The 23,134-nt window shown below is 33.0% G+C and overlaps 2 protein-coding genes across 21 annotated transcripts in view; both read left to right on the top strand.

The window, feature by feature from the left end:
- The window catches only part of LOC146917872 (uncharacterized), a 34,783-nt gene that overhangs the window by 6,618 nt on the left and 5,031 nt on the right, over nucleotides 1-23,134 (top strand). The gene's annotated exons all lie outside the window — the stretch shown is intronic.
- LOC146917873 (uncharacterized) lies at nucleotides 1,132-20,495 on the top strand. Its single transcript, XM_085716648.1, has one exon. It carries the CDS (start codon nucleotides 1,226-1,228, stop codon nucleotides 2,486-2,488), a length of 1,263 nt encoding a protein of 420 aa, XP_085572774.1. The 5' UTR covers nucleotides 1,132-1,225; the 3' UTR covers nucleotides 2,489-20,495.

A 23,134-nucleotide genomic window follows, 5' to 3' on the forward strand; every position in this document is an offset into this window, starting at 1 on the left:
GGCTTGCAATTACCCTTCCAAACTAATTTTTATGTGTCTTTTACTAAATAATTGATTTTCACATAAAATTGATTTCGTTGTCTTAGTGCAATGTTGTTTGTTTTGATTTATTTTATTTTAGTGCAATTTTTCTTTTTTTACGTTGTTTGTTTTGATTTTTTTATCTTAGTGCAATTTTTTTTTTTTTTGTGAAGGGTATCTTAGTTCAATGTTGTTTTCTACTCCCTCCGTCATTTAATATAAAAGTATGTTATAAAAATCAAATGTATTAAAAAAACTGTTGGAGTAATAAATTTATCAAAATTGTCCTTTATGCATAAAGGAATTCAATGTTGATTTTTAATATTTCAAGACAATTTGTAGTATTAATAATGAGTATAGTTGAAAAAAGAGTAATGAATGTATTTAGAAATTTGTAGATAGTCTTGTGGACAAACATTTGTTTTCTCAAAGTTTCACAATTTTTTTTATTGAACCCTGCTAAATAAATTAAAAGGGATAATAGTCATTTTGGTCTCTATATGTCTGAAAGTAGTCACAATAATCCTCAATGTATCAAAATTCCAAAATAGTTTCTGATTATGCATTTTATTAGTCAAAATAATCTCTGATGTTGAAATAGTACTTTAATGCTGACATTAACTCTTATCATACAAAGATTGATAAAAAATATCTATAAAGATTGATATGACAATAAATAAGTTTATTGAAGAATTAATATGACAATATTAACAAAATATTTTAATATAAAATACTATTTTTATTAAGCACAATTACAATAGATAACTATTTTAAAATTTCGACACATCAAGGGATTACATGACTACTCGATAGAGAAAGTCTTGCATGGTCACAAAATTATGGGCACACCATTTTTTTTTTTTGCTGGTGGTCAGGGTTCGAACCCCGGATCTTGCATATATTATGCATTGTCCAAATCAACTAAGTTATGCTCACGAGAACACACCATTTAAACACACACATAAAAGTACATTTTATTTCATTATTTAAAAAATAAATATTATTTAATTATTTTCTTTTTCTATCTTTTCTTAATTGCGTATGCGTGTCTAGATCTAGTGCCCAAACACTTGTGTTCAAGTAAGTATTCTCCCTAGTCGATAACATGCTTGTCATTGTTTAGTCATATAAATATGTCTAAATGAAATAACCATCGAATCTGACTTTTGAATTATTGGTTCAAACAAGTATTCACGATTCTGCAATGTCGTTTTCAAATTTGAGATGTGTTGCTGCTGTCTCTGTATTCATCCCCAATTTTTCAAACCCTAATTTCCTAATTCGTTGCTTCCCTTCAAGGCTATACTCTCAATTCCATGAAGATGATAACAACAAACACAATCTCATTTCATCTTTCAATCGATTGCTTCATCACAAGAATCCTACACCACACATCATCCAATTCAATAAAATTTTATCTTCCCTTGTCAAGCTCAATCATTACTCCACTGTTGTTTCACTTCATCCACAACTGGAATTACACGCAATTGCTTCAGACTTATTCACTTTCAACATTCTCATCAATTGTTTTTCTCAATTGGGTCATACCCATTTTTCGTTTTCTGTATTTGCCAAGATTTTTAAAAACGGTTATGACCCAAATGTCATAACATTGAATACACTCATCAAGGGTCTCTGTCTCAAAGGCGAGCTCCATAAAGCCTTGAACTTTCATGATAAGGTGGTTGCGATGGGATTTCATTTGGACAAAGTTAGTTATGGAACCTTGATTAATGGGTTGTGTAAAGTTGGTGAAGCAAAAGCAGCTCTACGATTGCTGAGACGAGTTGATGGGAAATTGGTGCAACCTGATGTGGTAATGTATAGTACGATTATTGATGGTATGTGCAAAGGTAAACTTGTTAATGATGCTTTTGATTTATATTCTGAAATGGTTTCTAAGAGAATTTCTCCTAATGTTGTCACTTATAATACTTTAATCTGTGGCTTCTGCATTATGGGTCAATTGAAAGATGCAATTGGTTTGTTTCATAAAATGGTATTAGAAAACATCAACCCAACTGTGCGTACCTTTAATATATTGGTTGATGCATTTTGTAAGGAGGGAAAAGTAAAAGAGGCTAAAAATGTGTTAGCTATGATGATGAAACAAGGCATTAAACCTGATGTTGTTACTTATAACTCTTTAATGGATGGATATTGCCTAGTTAAAAAAGTGAACAATGCCAGAGATATATTCAACACTATGGCCTCAAGGGGAGTGACTCATGATGTCCAAAGCTACAATATAATGATTAATGGGTTTTGTAAGATTAAAAAGGTCAATGAAGCAATGAATCTCTTTCAAGAAATGCATTGCAAAAACATTATTCCTAATGTGGTGACTTACAGTTCTCTTATTGATGGTTTAAGCAAATCAGGGAGAATCTCATATGCTTTGCAGCTTGTCGATCAGATGCATGATAGAGGTGTACCACTGAAACACCCCTACAAGCAAATTTCCTAGGATATCTAGCATGAGTGTTAAACTCGGCATCGGGTACATTAAAATTACAATAAATAAAAACTCTCTGAATAAAACACAGAATTTCTCACCTGTTAACTCAGAAATAGTACCACTGACGTGTACTTTATGTTATTCAGCTACTTCTGCTTCTTCATCAAAAACCATCCCGTCGTATAATAATTCGTATATCTGAAATAAATAAAGGGAATGGGGTGAGACAAGATGTCTCAGTGAATTCCACCTATCTTAGGCTGTAGGCAACCTCGGGGAACCTAGGATCGCCATCTGTTTCTAAACTCAACCCATTTTGGATTTATACTATTTCATTTGGCATAATTGAGCGATTAGGGAATAACTAGAATCGCTGTCTCAAATACTACTTTGATTATATAACACGCATAATCATAATCATAACCTTAATCAAAAATATAATCACCATAATCATAACCATAATCATAACCACAATAATCATAATAATCATAAACATGTCTCCAATATATCGTATTTTGGTATAGCTTATACTTTGACATACTTATCTGGGTATGTCTCTAGTTCTTTTCTCATAATAACTAGTTTCGGCTAAACTAAGCCGGAGTTCCATAACTAAAATTCCTCATTTCCAACGATTGGTAAGAAGGCCCATGAACTATTACTTCGTAGCCAATTTATTCTAAACATAATTTTCGTGTTAATATGTGTTTGCTATGTTAGTATTCATGTTGGAGGGTCCTTAGAATTTTTCCTTGGTTCCATAATTTTATTTTTGTTCTCTTTCAAATATTATTCGAATAATTCTTGACTTAAAATCTCATATCATTAATTATACATTTCATTCGTTACTATGAGCCGTACCTCATAGGCTACATTATCTCTCGTTGTAGCAAACGGATAAAAATTCATTACTATGACCCGTACGTCATAGGCTACATTATCTCTTCGTTGTAGCAAACGGAATATACCACATTATCTCTTCGTTGTGGCGAACGGAAATATACCACATTATCTCTTCGTTGTGGCGAACGGAATATACCACATTATCTCTTCGTTGTGGCGAACGGAAATTTCATAAAATATCTATGAGCTTGTTACTCATAGGCTGCATTATCTCTTCGTTGCAGCAAACGGAGTTTTTCTCAATAGTCTCATTTCTTTCTTTCTTTCTTTCTTTTTCTATGAGCATGTTACTCATTTCAATTTTTCTCATCATTTCCATTTTCTGTAATTTTCTATGATTCACTGTGAGCATATTACTCATAGGTTGCATTTCAAATTTTCTTTCAAATCATTTCTATAAGTATATATATACATCAATTTTGTTGTTAATTTCCCTCCAACATTTATACTAACATAAACATACTCTTAACATAAAAGAGATTTTAAGTTACACTAATAAGGATATCTAATTCATAAATTCTCATTCTACTATCTCATATGGAGTACAAGACTCATCCATGTGGAACATATAGCTCATCAACACATTTACAATTAACAGCATAATCATCATTATAGCAATCATTTCAATCCAATCAATTCTAAGCACACCCTATAGAGAGGTTTTTAAGTGGGGAAATTCTATGTTACCTCAACAATTATGAGTTCCATGAAATTCTTACTAATATAACACAATTCCACAATAAATCTCTTATTGTTTCACATGTTTAAGGAACCAAATTCATAAAAACTCATTTTCAAAGGAATTTAAAAACAATATATAAATCATGACAGAAATCACAAAGTAATTCATAAAATGGTCTATTTATTCGTATTATCTTAATAATCTAGCATAATCATAATCGATCTTCAAAGGTGAGATCTAAGCTAAAGGAACTCACCACTAATAATCACTTATGGAATCTTTAATTCTCCTTGATGCTTCAGCTAAATTTCCTTCAATCACTTCTGCCTTCATCTTCCCAAAACAGCCTATTCCTCAAAAAACATACCAAAAACCCGTAAGCACTACCCAACAGAATTTACCAAACTTCAAACGCATTTTTCGAATCCGTTTTTGATCCGAATCATACAAAATTTGTGTCCAAACTGTAGGGAATTGAATGAGGAATCCAAAAATCCAATAATTACTCAATTATGGTTTACACAGCCAGATATACGTCCCAAATACCACAAATCTGTCCTTATGAAAATTTTAAACTAACATGCCAAAATATTCAGCTTTAAAGTCTAACCATCACACTCAGTTTCAACACCACCACTCCATAATACAGCAAAAATAATTCATTTCAAGGTGCTCATATAACTATTTTCATCCAATCCCATATCAATTTCTTTAATCTCAATTTACCAACTTCTCTAGTTATCATGAACTCTCATAACTTGCACATACAATTACTACAGCCTTTAACAATTTCAGTCATCAATTCAACTTCCAACTTAGTAAAGAATTAGTAAAGAACTCACCTCATTTAAAAAATTTCATCTTGTGATCCTTGAGCCAAAATCCAAACTCAAGCCACCAGTCTTGACCACCCTCAACATAATTAGCATCCCTTATGTTTATTCCTTCATGGGTATCTCCAAAAACAAGTTTACAAGTGAAATTCCATGAGTTTGAGTGAAAATGAAGATTTGGGAAGAATATGAGAGAGGGGCGGTTAACCTACAAAGAAAGGGAGGGATAAGTTTTGCTTGCTACACACTTGCAATAACACTTCTAGGAACCCATGGCATGGTTATTATAGTGATTCTTAAGGATTTGGAAAATTTGGAGAAGATTGAGGAAATAGAGAGGGAGGGCCGATGGTTTTATTGAGAGAAAAGGGAAAGATGTTATAATTTTTTTTTTTTGAGAAGAATGAGTGGAATTGTCTAGAATTCTTTAGACAATTTCCTACTTTTATGGTATTAAAGGGGAAATTACCATTTTGCCCTTAGTTCAAAAAAAATCTCATGGAGGGATATTACATTCTACCCCCCTTAAGAAAATTTCGTCCTCGAAATTTTTAGGGATTTACTTGCTGATAAACATAAAAAAAATTCCTTTTGCTAATCATGCAACCTTAAATTCGCACTCTGAATTATTTCTTCATACCTTACATCATACTCTTTATACTGCGTCTTCTGTTAAGGTTTCATTCAATCCTAAATTTCTTACTTTTCTTGTATTCACATACGAAGTAACGTTCAATAATATTAAAGTACTCTGTCTTACCCATAACAATTTATATCCCTTCCTGAAAAAATTTCAACTTTATAAATCACACGCCACCTTGTGGCGTTGAATACTTCCCTAACAAAATTCATTGTAAACTTTACATCCTGCCTTTCCTTCTTCGTACGCTTCATTCCTCCAAGGTCCTATTCAGCTCTCAGACATTAATTCTAACTGTCATATACTAGTCTGAGTTGATCAGGCTCAGCCAGACATGACATTTGGAATAAACGTCCGGAACCCAATGGTCCCCACTGCATTTTATTGAATTCTAATGACCCAAGGCATGATCTGAATCGACCTGCTCTGATACCATATTGAAACACCCCTACAAGCAAATTTCCTAGGATATCTAGCATGAGTGTTAAACTCGGCATCGGGTACATTAAAATTACAATAAATAAAAACTCTCTGAATAAAACACAGAATTTCTCACCTGTTAACTCAGAAATAGTACCACTGACGTGTACTTTATGTTATTCAGCTACTTCTGCTTCTTCATCAAAAACCATCCCGTCGTATAATAATTCGTATATCTGAAATAAATAAAGGGAATGGGGTGAGACAAGATGTCTCAGTGAATTCCACCTATCTTAGGCTGTAGGCAACCTCGGGGAACCTAGGATCGCCATCTGTTTCTAAACTCAACCCATTTTGGATTTATACTATTTCATTTGGCATAATTGAGCGATTAGGGAATAACTAGAATCGCTGTCTCAAATACTACTTTGATTATATAACACGCATAATCATAATCATAACCTTAATCAAAAATATAATCACCATAATCATAACCATAATCATAACCACAATAATCATAATAATCATAAACATGTCTCCAATATATCGTATTTTGGTATAGCTTATACTTTGACATACTTATCTGGGTATGTCTCTAGTTCTTTTCTCATAATAACTAGTTTCGGCTAAACTAAGCCGGAGTTCCATAACTAAAATTCCTCATTTCCAACGATTGGTAAGAAGGCCCATGAACTATTACTTCGTAGCCAATTTATTCTAAACATAATTTTCGTGTTAATATGTGTTTGCTATGTTAGTATTCATGTTGGAGGGTCCTTAGAATTTTTCCTTGGTTCCATAATTTTATTTTTGTTCTCTTTCAAATATTATTCGAATAATTCTTGACTTAAAATCTCATATCATTAATTATACATTTCATTCGTTACTATGAGCCGTACCTCATAGGCTACATTATCTCTCGTTGTAGCAAACGGATAAAAATTCATTACTATGACCCGTACGTCATAGGCTACATTATCTCTTCGTTGTAGCAAACGGAATATACCACATTATCTCTTCGTTGTGGCGAACGGAAATATACCACATTATCTCTTCGTTGTGGCGAACGGAATATACCACATTATCTCTTCGTTGTGGCGAACGGAAATTTCATAAAATATCTATGAGCTTGTTACTCATAGGCTGCATTATCTCTTCGTTGCAGCAAACGGAGTTTTTCTCAATAGTCTCATTTCTTTCTTTCTTTCTTTCTTTTTCTATGAGCATGTTACTCATTTCAATTTTTCTCATCATTTCCATTTTCTGTAATTTTCTATGATTCACTGTGAGCATATTACTCATAGGTTGCATTTCAAATTTTCTTTCAAATCATTTCTATAAGTATATATATACATCAATTTTGTTGTTAATTTCCCTCCAACATTTATACTAACATAAACATACTCTTAACATAAAAGAGATTTTAAGTTACACTAATAAGGATATCTAATTCATAAATTCTCATTCTACTATCTCATATGGAGTACAAGACTCATCCATGTGGAACATATAGCTCATCAACACATTTACAATTAACAGCATAATCATCATTATAGCAATCATTTCAATCCAATCAATTCTAAGCACACCCTATAGAGAGGTTTTTAAGTGGGGAAATTCTATGTTACCTCAACAATTATGAGTTCCATGAAATTCTTACTAATATAACACAATTCCACAATAAATCTCTTATTGTTTCACATGTTTAAGGAACCAAATTCATAAAAACTCATTTTCAAAGGAATTTAAAAACAATATATAAATCATGACAGAAATCACAAAGTAATTCATAAAATGGTCTATTTATTCGTATTATCTTAATAATCTAGCATAATCATAATCGATCTTCAAAGGTGAGATCTAAGCTAAAGGAACTCACCACTAATAATCACTTATGGAATCTTTAATTCTCCTTGATGCTTCAGCTAAATTTCCTTCAATCACTTCTGCCTTCATCTTCCCAAAACAGCCTATTCCTCAAAAAACATACCAAAAACCCGTAAGCACTACCCAACAGAATTTACCAAACTTCAAACGCATTTTTCGAATCCGTTTTTGATCCGAATCATACAAAATTTGTGTCCAAACTGTAGGGAATTGAATGAGGAATCCAAAAATCCAATAATTACTCAATTATGGTTTACACAGCCAGATATACGTCCCAAATACCACAAATCTGTCCTTATGAAAATTTTAAACTAACATGCCAAAATATTCAGCTTTAAAGTCTAACCATCACACTCAGTTTCAACACCACCACTCCATAATACAGCAAAAATAATTCATTTCAAGGTGCTCATATAACTATTTTCATCCAATCCCATATCAATTTCTTTAATCTCAATTTACCAACTTCTCTAGTTATCATGAACTCTCATAACTTGCACATACAATTACTACAGCCTTTAACAATTTCAGTCATCAATTCAACTTCCAACTTAGTAAAGAATTAGTAAAGAACTCACCTCATTTAAAAAATTTCATCTTGTGATCCTTGAGCCAAAATCCAAACTCAAGCCACCAGTCTTGACCACCCTCAACATAATTAGCATCCCTTATGTTTATTCCTTCATGGGTATCTCCAAAAACAAGTTTACAAGTGAAATTCCATGAGTTTGAGTGAAAATGAAGATTTGGGAAGAATATGAGAGAGGGGCGGTTAACCTACAAAGAAAGGGAGGGATAAGTTTTGCTTGCTACACACTTGCAATAACACTTCTAGGAACCCATGGCATGGTTATTATAGTGATTCTTAAGGATTTGGAAAATTTGGAGAAGATTGAGGAAATAGAGAGGGAGGGCCGATGGTTTTATTGAGAGAAAAGGGAAAGATGTTATAATTTTTTTTTTTTGAGAAGAATGAGTGGAATTGTCTAGAATTCTTTAGACAATTTCCTACTTTTATGGTATTAAAGGGGAAATTACCATTTTGCCCTTAGTTCAAAAAAAATCTCATGGAGGGATATTACATTCTACCCCCCTTAAGAAAATTTCGTCCTCGAAATTTTTAGGGATTTACTTGCTGATAAACATAAAAAAAATTCCTTTTGCTAATCATGCAACCTTAAATTCGCACTCTGAATTATTTCTTCATACCTTACATCATACTCTTTATACTGCGTCTTCTGTTAAGGTTTCATTCAATCCTAAATTTCTTACTTTTCTTGTATTCACATACGAAGTAACGTTCAATAATATTAAAGTACTCTGTCTTACCCATAACAATTTATATCCCTTCCTGAAAAAATTTCAACTTTATAAATCACACGCCACCTTGTGGCGTTGAATACTTCCCTAACAAAATTCATTGTAAACTTTACATCCTGCCTTTCCTTCTTCGTACGCTTCATTCCTCCAAGGTCCTATTCAGCTCTCAGACATTAATTCTAACTGTCATATACTAGTCTGAGTTGATCAGGCTCAGCCAGACATGACATTTGGAATAAACGTCCGGAACCCAATGGTCCCCACTGCATTTTATTGAATTCTAATGACCCAAGGCATGATCTGAATCGACCTGCTCTGATACCATATTGAAACACCCCTACAAGCAAATTTCCTAGGATATCTAGCATGAGTGTTAAACTCGGCATCGGGTACATTAAAATTACAATAAATAAAAACTCTCTGAATAAAACACAGAATTTCTCACCTGTTAACTCAGAAATAGTACCACTGACGTGTACTTTATGTTATTCAGCTACTTCTGCTTCTTCATCAAAAACCATCCCGTCGTATAATAATTCGTATATCTGAAATAAATAAAGGGAATGGGGTGAGACAAGATGTCTCAGTGAATTCCACCTATCTTAGGCTGTAGGCAACCTCGGGGAACCTAGGATCGCCATCTGTTTCTAAACTCAACCCATTTTGGATTTATACTATTTCATTTGGCATAATTGAGCGATTAGGGAATAACTAGAATCGCTGTCTCAAATACTACTTTGATTATATAACACGCATAATCATAATCATAACCTTAATCAAAAATATAATCACCATAATCATAACCATAATCATAACCACAATAATCATAATAATCATAAACATGTCTCCAATATATCGTATTTTGGTATAGCTTATACTTTGACATACTTATCTGGGTATGTCTCTAGTTCTTTTCTCATAATAACTAGTTTCGGCTAAACTAAGCCGGAGTTCCATAACTAAAATTCCTCATTTCCAACGATTGGTAAGAAGGCCCATGAACTATTACTTCGTAGCCAATTTATTCTAAACATAATTTTCGTGTTAATATGTGTTTGCTATGTTAGTATTCATGTTGGAGGGTCCTTAGAATTTTTCCTTGGTTCCATAATTTTATTTTTGTTCTCTTTCAAATATTATTCGAATAATTCTTGACTTAAAATCTCATATCATTAATTATACATTTCATTCGTTACTATGAGCCGTACCTCATAGGCTACATTATCTCTCGTTGTAGCAAACGGATAAAAATTCATTACTATGACCCGTACGTCATAGGCTACATTATCTCTTCGTTGTAGCAAACGGAATATACCACATTATCTCTTCGTTGTGGCGAACGGAAATATACCACATTATCTCTTCGTTGTGGCGAACGGAATATACCACATTATCTCTTCGTTGTGGCGAACGGAAATTTCATAAAATATCTATGAGCTTGTTACTCATAGGCTGCATTATCTCTTCGTTGCAGCAAACGGAGTTTTTCTCAATAGTCTCATTTCTTTCTTTCTTTCTTTCTTTTTCTATGAGCATGTTACTCATTTCAATTTTTCTCATCATTTCCATTTTCTGTAATTTTCTATGATTCACTGTGAGCATATTACTCATAGGTTGCATTTCAAATTTTCTTTCAAATCATTTCTATAAGTATATATATACATCAATTTTGTTGTTAATTTCCCTCCAACATTTATACTAACATAAACATACTCTTAACATAAAAGAGATTTTAAGTTACACTAATAAGGATATCTAATTCATAAATTCTCATTCTACTATCTCATATGGAGTACAAGACTCATCCATGTGGAACATATAGCTCATCAACACATTTACAATTAACAGCATAATCATCATTATAGCAATCATTTCAATCCAATCAATTCTAAGCACACCCTATAGAGAGGTTTTTAAGTGGGGAAATTCTATGTTACCTCAACAATTATGAGTTCCATGAAATTCTTACTAATATAACACAATTCCACAATAAATCTCTTATTGTTTCACATGTTTAAGGAACCAAATTCATAAAAACTCATTTTCAAAGGAATTTAAAAACAATATATAAATCATGACAGAAATCACAAAGTAATTCATAAAATGGTCTATTTATTCGTATTATCTTAATAATCTAGCATAATCATAATCGATCTTCAAAGGTGAGATCTAAGCTAAAGGAACTCACCACTAATAATCACTTATGGAATCTTTAATTCTCCTTGATGCTTCAGCTAAATTTCCTTCAATCACTTCTGCCTTCATCTTCCCAAAACAGCCTATTCCTCAAAAAACATACCAAAAACCCGTAAGCACTACCCAACAGAATTTACCAAACTTCAAACGCATTTTTCGAATCCGTTTTTGATCCGAATCATACAAAATTTGTGTCCAAACTGTAGGGAATTGAATGAGGAATCCAAAAATCCAATAATTACTCAATTATGGTTTACACAGCCAGATATACGTCCCAAATACCACAAATCTGTCCTTATGAAAATTTTAAACTAACATGCCAAAATATTCAGCTTTAAAGTCTAACCATCACACTCAGTTTCAACACCACCACTCCATAATACAGCAAAAATAATTCATTTCAAGGTGCTCATATAACTATTTTCATCCAATCCCATATCAATTTCTTTAATCTCAATTTACCAACTTCTCTAGTTATCATGAACTCTCATAACTTGCACATACAATTACTACAGCCTTTAACAATTTCAGTCATCAATTCAACTTCCAACTTAGTAAAGAATTAGTAAAGAACTCACCTCATTTAAAAAATTTCATCTTGTGATCCTTGAGCCAAAATCCAAACTCAAGCCACCAGTCTTGACCACCCTCAACATAATTAGCATCCCTTATGTTTATTCCTTCATGGGTATCTCCAAAAACAAGTTTACAAGTGAAATTCCATGAGTTTGAGTGAAAATGAAGATTTGGGAAGAATATGAGAGAGGGGCGGTTAACCTACAAAGAAAGGGAGGGATAAGTTTTGCTTGCTACACACTTGCAATAACACTTCTAGGAACCCATGGCATGGTTATTATAGTGATTCTTAAGGATTTGGAAAATTTGGAGAAGATTGAGGAAATAGAGAGGGAGGGCCGATGGTTTTATTGAGAGAAAAGGGAAAGATGTTATAATTTTTTTTTTTTGAGAAGAATGAGTGGAATTGTCTAGAATTCTTTAGACAATTTCCTACTTTTATGGTATTAAAGGGGAAATTACCATTTTGCCCTTAGTTCAAAAAAAATCTCATGGAGGGATATTACATTCTACCCCCCTTAAGAAAATTTCGTCCTCGAAATTTTTAGGGATTTACTTGCTGATAAACATAAAAAAAATTCCTTTTGCTAATCATGCAACCTTAAATTCGCACTCTGAATTATTTCTTCATACCTTACATCATACTCTTTATACTGCGTCTTCTGTTAAGGTTTCATTCAATCCTAAATTTCTTACTTTTCTTGTATTCACATACGAAGTAACGTTCAATAATATTAAAGTACTCTGTCTTACCCATAACAATTTATATCCCTTCCTGAAAAAATTTCAACTTTATAAATCACACGCCACCTTGTGGCGTTGAATACTTCCCTAACAAAATTCATTGTAAACTTTACATCCTGCCTTTCCTTCTTCGTACGCTTCATTCCTCCAAGGTCCTATTCAGCTCTCAGACATTAATTCTAACTGTCATATACTAGTCTGAGTTGATCAGGCTCAGCCAGACATGACATTTGGAATAAACGTCCGGAACCCAATGGTCCCCACTGCATTTTATTGAATTCTAATGACCCAAGGCATGATCTGAATCGACCTGCTCTGATACCATATTGAAACACCCCTACAAGCAAATTTCCTAGGATATCTAGCATGAGTGTTAAACTCGGCATCGGGTACATTAAAATTACAATAAATAAAAACTCTCTGAATAAAACACAGAATTTCTCACCTGTTAACTCAGAAATAGTACCACTGACGTGTACTTTATGTTATTCAGCTACTTCTGCTTCTTCATCAAAAACCATCCCGTCGTATAATAATTCGTATATCTGAAATAAATAAAGGGAATGGGGTGAGACAAGATGTCTCAGTGAATTCCACCTATCTTAGGCTGTAGGCAACCTCGGGGAACCTAGGATCGCCATCTGTTTCTAAACTCAACCCATTTTGGATTTATACTATTTCATTTGGCATAATTGAGCGATTAGGGAATAACTAGAATCGCTGTCTCAAATACTACTTTGATTATATAACACGCATAATCATAATCATAACCTTAATCAAAAATATAATCACCATAATCATAACCATAATCATAACCACAATAATCATAATAATCATAAACATGTCTCCAATATATCGTATTTTGGTATAGCTTATACTTTGACATACTTATCTGGGTATGTCTCTAGTTCTTTTCTCATAATAACTAGTTTCGGCTAAACTAAGCCGGAGTTCCATAACTAAAATTCCTCATTTCCAACGATTGGTAAGAAGGCCCATGAACTATTACTTCGTAGCCAATTTATTCTAAACATAATTTTCGTGTTAATATGTGTTTGCTATGTTAGTATTCATGTTGGAGGGTCCTTAGAATTTTTCCTTGGTTCCATAATTTTATTTTTGTTCTCTTTCAAATATTATTCGAATAATTCTTGACTTAAAATCTCATATCATTAATTATACATTTCATTCGTTACTATGAGCCGTACCTCATAGGCTACATTATCTCTCGTTGTAGCAAACGGATAAAAATTCATTACTATGACCCGTACGTCATAGGCTACATTATCTCTTCGTTGTAGCAAACGGAATATACCACATTATCTCTTCGTTGTGGCGAACGGAAATATACCACATTATCTCTTCGTTGTGGCGAACGGAATATACCACATTATCTCTTCGTTGTGGCGAACGGAAATTTCATAAAATATCTATGAGCTTGTTACTCATAGGCTGCATTATCTCTTCGTTGCAGCAAACGGAGTTTTTCTCAATAGTCTCATTTCTTTCTTTCTTTCTTTCTTTTTCTATGAGCATGTTACTCATTTCAATTTTTCTCATCATTTCCATTTTCTGTAATTTTCTATGATTCACTGTGAGCATATTACTCATAGGTTGCATTTCAAATTTTCTTTCAAATCATTTCTATAAGTATATATATACATCAATTTTGTTGTTAATTTCCCTCCAACATTTATACTAACATAAACATACTCTTAACATAAAAGAGATTTTAAGTTACACTAATAAGGATATCTAATTCATAAATTCTCATTCTACTATCTCATATGGAGTACAAGACTCATCCATGTGGAACATATAGCTCATCAACACATTTACAATTAACAGCATAATCATCATTATAGCAATCATTTCAATCCAATCAATTCTAAGCACACCCTATAGAGAGGTTTTTAAGTGGGGAAATTCTATGTTACCTCAACAATTATGAGTTCCATGAAATTCTTACTAATATAACACAATTCCACAATAAATCTCTTATTGTTTCACATGTTTAAGGAACCAAATTCATAAAAACTCATTTTCAAAGGAATTTAAAAACAATATATAAATCATGACAGAAATCACAAAGTAATTCATAAAATGGTCTATTTATTCGTATTATCTTAATAATCTAGCATAATCATAATCGATCTTCAAAGGTGAGATCTAAGCTAAAGGAACTCACCACTAATAATCACTTATGGAATCTTTAATTCTCCTTGATGCTTCAGCTAAATTTCCTTCAATCACTTCTGCCTTCATCTTCCCAAAACAGCCTATTCCTCAAAAAACATACCAAAAACCCGTAAGCACTACCCAACAGAATTTACCAAACTTCAAACGCATTTTTCGAATCCGTTTTTGATCCGAATCATACAAAATTTGTGTCCAAACTGTAGGGAATTGAATGAGGAATCCAAAAATCCAATAATTACTCAATTATGGTTTACACAGCCAGATATACGTCCCAAATACCACAAATCTGTCCTTATGAAAATTTTAAACTAACATGCCAAAATATTCAGCTTTAAAGTCTAACCATCACACTCAGTTTCAACACCACCACTCCATAATACAGCAAAAATAATTCATTTCAAGGTGCTCATATAACTATTTTCATCCAATCCCATATCAATTTCTTTAATCTCAATTTACCAACTTCTCTAGTTATCATGAACTCTCATAACTTGCACATACAATTACTACAGCCTTTAACAATTTCAGTCATCAATTCAACTTCCAACTTAGTAAAGAATTAGTAAAGAACTCACCTCATTTAAAAAATTTCATCTTGTGATCCTTGAGCCAAAATCCAAACTCAAGCCACCAGTCTTGACCACCCTCAACATAATTAGCATCCCTTATGTTTATTCCTTCATGGGTATCTCCAAAAACAAGTTTACAAGTGAAATTCCATGAGTTTGAGTGAAAATGAAGATTTGGGAAGAATATGAGAGAGGGGCGGTTAACCTACAAAGAAAGGGAGGGATAAGTTTTGCTTGCTACACACTTGCAATAACACTTCTAGGAACCCATGGCATGGTTATTATAGTGATTCTTAAGGATTTGGAAAATTTGGAGAAGATTGAGGAAATAGAGAGGGAGGGCCGATGGTTTTATTGAGAGAAAAGGGAAAGATGTTATAATTTTTTTTTTTTGAGAAGAATGAGTGGAATTGTCTAGAATTCTTTAGACAATTTCCTACTTTTATGGTATTAAAGGGGAAATTACCATTTTGCCCTTAGTTCAAAAAAAATCTCATGGAGGGATATTACATTCTACCCCCCTTAAGAAAATTTCGTCCTCGAAATTTTTAGGGATTTACTTGCTGATAAACATAAAAAAAATTCCTTTTGCTAATCATGCAACCTTAAATTCGCACTCTGAATTATTTCTTCATACCTTACATCATACTCTTTATACTGCGTCTTCTGTTAAGGTTTCATTCAATCCTAAATTTCTTACTTTTCTTGTATTCACATACGAAGTAACGTTCAATAATATTAAAGTACTCTGTCTTACCCATAACAATTTATATCCCTTCCTGAAAAAATTTCAACTTTATAAATCACACGCCACCTTGTGGCGTTGAATACTTCCCTAACAAAATTCATTGTAAACTTTACATCCTGCCTTTCCTTCTTCGTACGCTTCATTCCTCCAAGGTCCTATTCAGCTCTCAGACATTAATTCTAACTGTCATATACTAGTCTGAGTTGATCAGGCTCAGCCAGACATGACATTTGGAATAAACGTCCGGAACCCAATGGTCCCCACTGCATTTTATTGAATTCTAATGACCCAAGGCATGATCTGAATCGACCTGCTCTGATACCATATTGAAACACCCCTACAAGCAAATTTCCTAGGATATCTAGCATGAGTGTTAAACTCGGCATCGGGTACATTAAAATTACAATAAATAAAAACTCTCTGAATAAAACACAGAATTTCTCACCTGTTAACTCAGAAATAGTACCACTGACGTGTACTTTATGTTATTCAGCTACTTCTGCTTCTTCATCAAAAACCATCCCGTCGTATAATAATTCGTATATCTGAAATAAATAAAGGGAATGGGGTGAGACAAGATGTCTCAGTGAATTCCACCTATCTTAGGCTGTAGGCAACCTCGGGGAACCTAGGATCGCCATCTGTTTCTAAACTCAACCCATTTTGGATTTATACTATTTCATTTGGCATAATTGAGCGATTAGGGAATAACTAGAATCGCTGTCTCAAATACTACTTTGATTATATAACACGCATAATCATAATCATAACCTTAATCAAAAATATAATCACCATAATCATAACCATAATCATAACCACAATAATCATAATAATCATAAACATGTCTCCAATATATCGTATTTTGGTATAGCTTATACTTTGACATACTTATCTGGGTATGTCTCTAGTTCTTTTCTCATAATAACTAGTTTCGGCTAAACTAAGCCGGAGTTCCATAACTAAAATTCCTCATTTCCAACGATTGGTAAGAAGGCCCATGAACTATTACTTCGTAGCCAATTTATTCTAAACATAATTTTCGTGTTAATATGTGTTTGCTATGTTAGTATTCATGTTGGAGGGTCCTTAGAATTTTTCCTTGGTTCCATAATTTTATTTTTGTTCTCTTTCAAATATTATTCGAATAATTCTTGACTTAAAATCTCATATCATTAATTATACATTTCATTCGTTACTATGAGCCGTACCTCATAGGCTACATTATCTCTCGTTGTAGCAAACGGATAAAAATTCATTACTATGACCCGTACGTCATAGGCTACATTATCTCTTCGTTGTAGCAAACGGAATATACCACATTATCTCTTCGTTGTGGCGAACGGAAATATACCACATTATCTCTTCGTTGTGGCGAACGGAATATACCACATTATCTCTTCGTTGTGGCGAACGGAAATTTCATAAAATATCTATGAGCTTGTTACTCATAGGCTGCATTATCTCTTCGTTGCAGCAAACGGAGTTTTTCTCAATAGTCTCATTTCTTTCTTTCTTTCTTTCTTTTTCTATGAGCATGTTACTCATTTCAATTTTTCTCATCATTTCCATTTTCTGTAATTTTCTATGATTCACTGTGAGCATATTACTCATAGGTTGCATTTCAAATTTTCTTTCAAATCATTTCTATAAGTATATATATACATCAATTTTGTTGTTAATTTCCCTCCAACATTTATACTAACATAAACATACTCTTAACATAAAAGAGATTTTAAGTTACACTAATAAGGATATCTAATTCATAAATTCTCATTCTACTATCTCATATGGAGTACAAGACTCATCCATGTGGAACATATAGCTCATCAACACATTTACAATTAACAGCATAATCATCATTATAGCAATCATTTCAATCCAATCAATTCTAAGCACACCCTATAGAGAGGTTTTTAAGTGGGGAAATTCTATGTTACCTCAACAATTATGAGTTCCATGAAATTCTTACTAATATAACACAATTCCACAATAAATCTCTTATTGTTTCACATGTTTAAGGAACCAAATTCATAAAAACTCATTTTCAAAGGAATTTAAAAACAATATATAAATCATGACAGAAATCACAAAGTAATTCATAAAATGGTCTATTTATTCGTATTATCTTAATAATCTAGCATAATCATAATCGATCTTCAAAGGTGAGATCTAAGCTAAAGGAACTCACCACTAATAATCACTTATGGAATCTTTAATTCTCCTTGATGCTTCAGCTAAATTTCCTTCAATCACTTCTGCCTTCATCTTCCCAAAACAGCCTATTCCTCAAAAAACATACCAAAAACCCGTAAGCACTACCCAACAGAATTTACCAAACTTCAAACGCATTTTTCGAATCCGTTTTTGATCCGAATCATACAAAATTTGTGTCCAAACTGTAGGGAATTGAATGAGGAATCCAAAAATCCAATAATTACTCAATTATGGTTTACACAGCCAGATATACGTCCCAAATACCACAAATCTGTCCTTATGAAAATTTTAAACTAACATGCCAAAATATTCAGCTTTAAAGTCTAACCATCACACTCAGTTTCAACACCACCACTCCATAATACAGCAAAAATAATTCATTTCAAGGTGCTCATATAACTATTTTCATCCAATCCCATATCAATTTCTTTAATCTCAATTTACCAACTTCTCTAGTTATCATGAACTCTCATAACTTGCACATACAATTACTACAGCCTTTAACAATTTCAGTCATCAATTCAACTTCCAACTTAGTAAAGAATTAGTAAAGAACTCACCTCATTTAAAAAATTTCATCTTGTGATCCTTGAGCCAAAATCCAAACTCAAGCCACCAGTCTTGACCACCCTCAACATAATTAGCATCCCTTATGTTTATTCCTTCATGGGTATCTCCAAAAACAAGTTTACAAGTGAAATTCCATGAGTTTGAGTGAAAATGAAGATTTGGGAAGAATATGAGAGAGGGGCGGTTAACCTACAAAGAAAGGGAGGGATAAGTTTTGCTTGCTACACACTTGCAATAACACTTCTAGGAACCCATGGCATGGTTATTATAGTGATTCTTAAGGATTTGGAAAATTTGGAGAAGATTGAGGAAATAGAGAGGGAGGGCCGATGGTTTTATTGAGAGAAAAGGGAAAGATGTTATAATTTTTTTTTTTTGAGAAGAATGAGTGGAATTGTCTAGAATTCTTTAGACAATTTCCTACTTTTATGGTATTAAAGGGGAAATTACCATTTTGCCCTTAGTTCAAAAAAAATCTCATGGAGGGATATTACATTCTACCCCCCTTAAGAAAATTTCGTCCTCGAAATTTTTAGGGATTTACTTGCTGATAAACATAAAAAAAATTCCTTTTGCTAATCATGCAACCTTAAATTCGCACTCTGAATTATTTCTTCATACCTTACATCATACTCTTTATACTGCGTCTTCTGTTAAGGTTTCATTCAATCCTAAATTTCTTACTTTTCTTGTATTCACATACGAAGTAACGTTCAATAATATTAAAGTACTCTGTCTTACCCATAACAATTTATATCCCTTCCTGAAAAAATTTCAACTTTATAAATCACACGCCACCTTGTGGCGTTGAATACTTCCCTAACAAAATTCATTGTAAACTTTACATCCTGCCTTTCCTTCTTCGTACGCTTCATTCCTCCAAGGTCCTATTCAGCTCTCAGACATTAATTCTAACTGTCATATACTAGTCTGAGTTGATCAGGCTCAGCCAGACATGACATTTGGAATAAACGTCCGGAACCCAATGGTCCCCACTGCATTTTATTGAATTCTAATGACCCAAGGCATGATCTGAATCGACCTGCTCTGATACCATATTGAAACACCCCTACAAGCAAATTTCCTAGGATATCTAGCATGAGTGTTAAACTCGGCATCGGGTACATTAAAATTACAATAAATAAAAACTCTCTGAATAAAACACAGAATTTCTCACCTGTTAACTCAGAAATAGTACCACTGACGTGTACTTTATGTTATTCAGCTACTTCTGCTTCTTCATCAAAAACCATCCCGTCGTATAATAATTCGTATATCTGAAATAAATAAAGGGAATGGGGTGAGACAAGATGTCTCAGTGAATTCCACCTATCTTAGGCTGTAGGCAACCTCGGGGAACCTAGGATCGCCATCTGTTTCTAAACTCAACCCATTTTGGATTTATACTATTTCATTTGGCATAATTGAGCGATTAGGGAATAACTAGAATCGCTGTCTCAAATACTACTTTGATTATATAACACGCATAATCATAATCATAACCTTAATCAAAAATATAATCACCATAATCATAACCATAATCATAACCACAATAATCATAATAATCATAAACATGTCTCCAATATATCGTATTTTGGTATAGCTTATACTTTGACATACTTATCTGGGTATGTCTCTAGTTCTTTTCTCATAATAACTAGTTTCGGCTAAACTAAGCCGGAGTTCCATAACTAAAATTCCTCATTTCCAACGATTGGTAAGAAGGCCCATGAACTATTACTTCGTAGCCAATTTATTCTAAACATAATTTTCGTGTTAATATGTGTTTGCTATGTTAGTATTCATGTTGGAGGGTCCTTAGAATTTTTCCTTGGTTCCATAATTTTATTTTTGTTCTCTTTCAAATATTATTCGAATAATTCTTGACTTAAAATCTCATATCATTAATTATACATTTCATTCGTTACTATGAGCCGTACCTCATAGGCTACATTATCTCTCGTTGTAGCAAACGGATAAAAATTCATTACTATGACCCGTACGTCATAGGCTACATTATCTCTTCGTTGTAGCAAACGGAATATACCACATTATCTCTTCGTTGTGGCGAACGGAAATATACCACATTATCTCTTCGTTGTGGCGAACGGAATATACCACATTATCTCTTCGTTGTGGCGAACGGAAATTTCATAAAATATCTATGAGCTTGTTACTCATAGGCTGCATTATCTCTTCGTTGCAGCAAACGGAGTTTTTCTCAATAGTCTCATTTCTTTCTTTCTTTCTTTCTTTTTCTATGAGCATGTTACTCATTTCAATTTTTCTCATCATTTCCATTTTCTGTAATTTTCTATGATTCACTGTGAGCATATTACTCATAGGTTGCATTTCAAATTTTCTTTCAAATCATTTCTATAAGTATATATATACATCAATTTTGTTGTTAATTTCCCTCCAACATTTATACTAACATAAACATACTCTTAACATAAAAGAGATTTTAAGTTACACTAATAAGGATATCTAATTCATAAATTCTCATTCTACTATCTCATATGGAGTACAAGACTCATCCATGTGGAACATATAGCTCATCAACACATTTACAATTAACAGCATAATCATCATTATAGCAATCATTTCAATCCAATCAATTCTAAGCACACCCTATAGAGAGGTTTTTAAGTGGGGAAATTCTATGTTACCTCAACAATTATGAGTTCCATGAAATTCTTACTAATATAACACAATTCCACAATAAATCTCTTATTGTTTCACATGTTTAAGGAACCAAATTCATAAAAACTCATTTTCAAAGGAATTTAAAAACAATATATAAATCATGACAGAAATCACAAAGTAATTCATAAAATGGTCTATTTATTCGTATTATCTTAATAATCTAGCATAATCATAATCGATCTTCAAAGGTGAGATCTAAGCTAAAGGAACTCACCACTAATAATCACTTATGGAATCTTTAATTCTCCTTGATGCTTCAGCTAAATTTCCTTCAATCACTTCTGCCTTCATCTTCCCAAAACAGCCTATTCCTCAAAAAACATACCAAAAACCCGTAAGCACTACCCAACAGAATTTACCAAACTTCAAACGCATTTTTCGAATCCGTTTTTGATCCGAATCATACAAAATTTGTGTCCAAACTGTAGGGAATTGAATGAGGAATCCAAAAATCCAATAATTACTCAATTATGGTTTACACAGCCAGATATACGTCCCAAATACCACAAATCTGTCCTTATGAAAATTTTAAACTAACATGCCAAAATATTCAGCTTTAAAGTCTAACCATCACACTCAGTTTCAACACCACCACTCCATAATACAGCAAAAATAATTCATTTCAAGGTGCTCATATAACTATTTTCATCCAATCCCATATCAATTTCTTTAATCTCAATTTACCAACTTCTCTAGTTATCATGAACTCTCATAACTTGCACATACAATTACTACAGCCTTTAACAATTTCAGTCATCAATTCAACTTCCAACTTAGTAAAGAATTAGTAAAGAACTCACCTCATTTAAAAAATTTCATCTTGTGATCCTTGAGCCAAAATCCAAACTCAAGCCACCAGTCTTGACCACCCTCAACATAATTAGCATCCCTTATGTTTATTCCTTCATGGGTATCTCCAAAAACAAGTTTACAAGTGAAATTCCATGAGTTTGAGTGAAAATGAAGATTTGGGAAGAATATGAGAGAGGGGCGGTTAACCTACAAAGAAAGGGAGGGATAAGTTTTGCTTGCTACACACTTGCAATAACACTTCTAGGAACCCATGGCATGGTTATTATAGTGATTCTTAAGGATTTGGAAAATTTGGAGAAGATTGAGGAAATAGAGAGGGAGGGCCGATGGTTTTATTGAGAGAAAAGGGAAAGATGTTATAATTTTTTTTTTTGAGAAGAATGAGTGGAATTGTCTAGAATTCTTTAGACAATTTCCTACTTTTATGGTATTAAAGGGGAAATTACCATTTTGCCCTTAGTTCAAAAAAAATCTCATGGAGGGATATTACATTCTACCCCCCTTAAGAAAATTTCGTCCTCGAAATTTTTAGGGATTTACTTGCTGATAAACATAAAAAAAATTCCTTTTGCTAATCATGCAACCTTAAATTCGCACTCTGAATTATTTCTTCATACCTTACATCATACTCTTTA

The sequence above is a fragment of the Medicago sativa genome, chromosome 6, assembly GCF_051527215.1.
Source record: "Medicago sativa cultivar Bolivia chromosome 6, Bolivia_mono, whole genome shotgun sequence".
NCBI classification, from domain to species: Eukaryota; Viridiplantae; Streptophyta; class Magnoliopsida; order Fabales; family Fabaceae; genus Medicago; species Medicago sativa.

Excerpts from the sequence above, each read along its gene's own strand:
- LOC146917873 (XM_085716648.1), top strand. The coding sequence starts at position 1,226 with ATGTCGTTTTCAAATTTGAGATGTGTTGCTGCTGTCTCTGTATTCATC.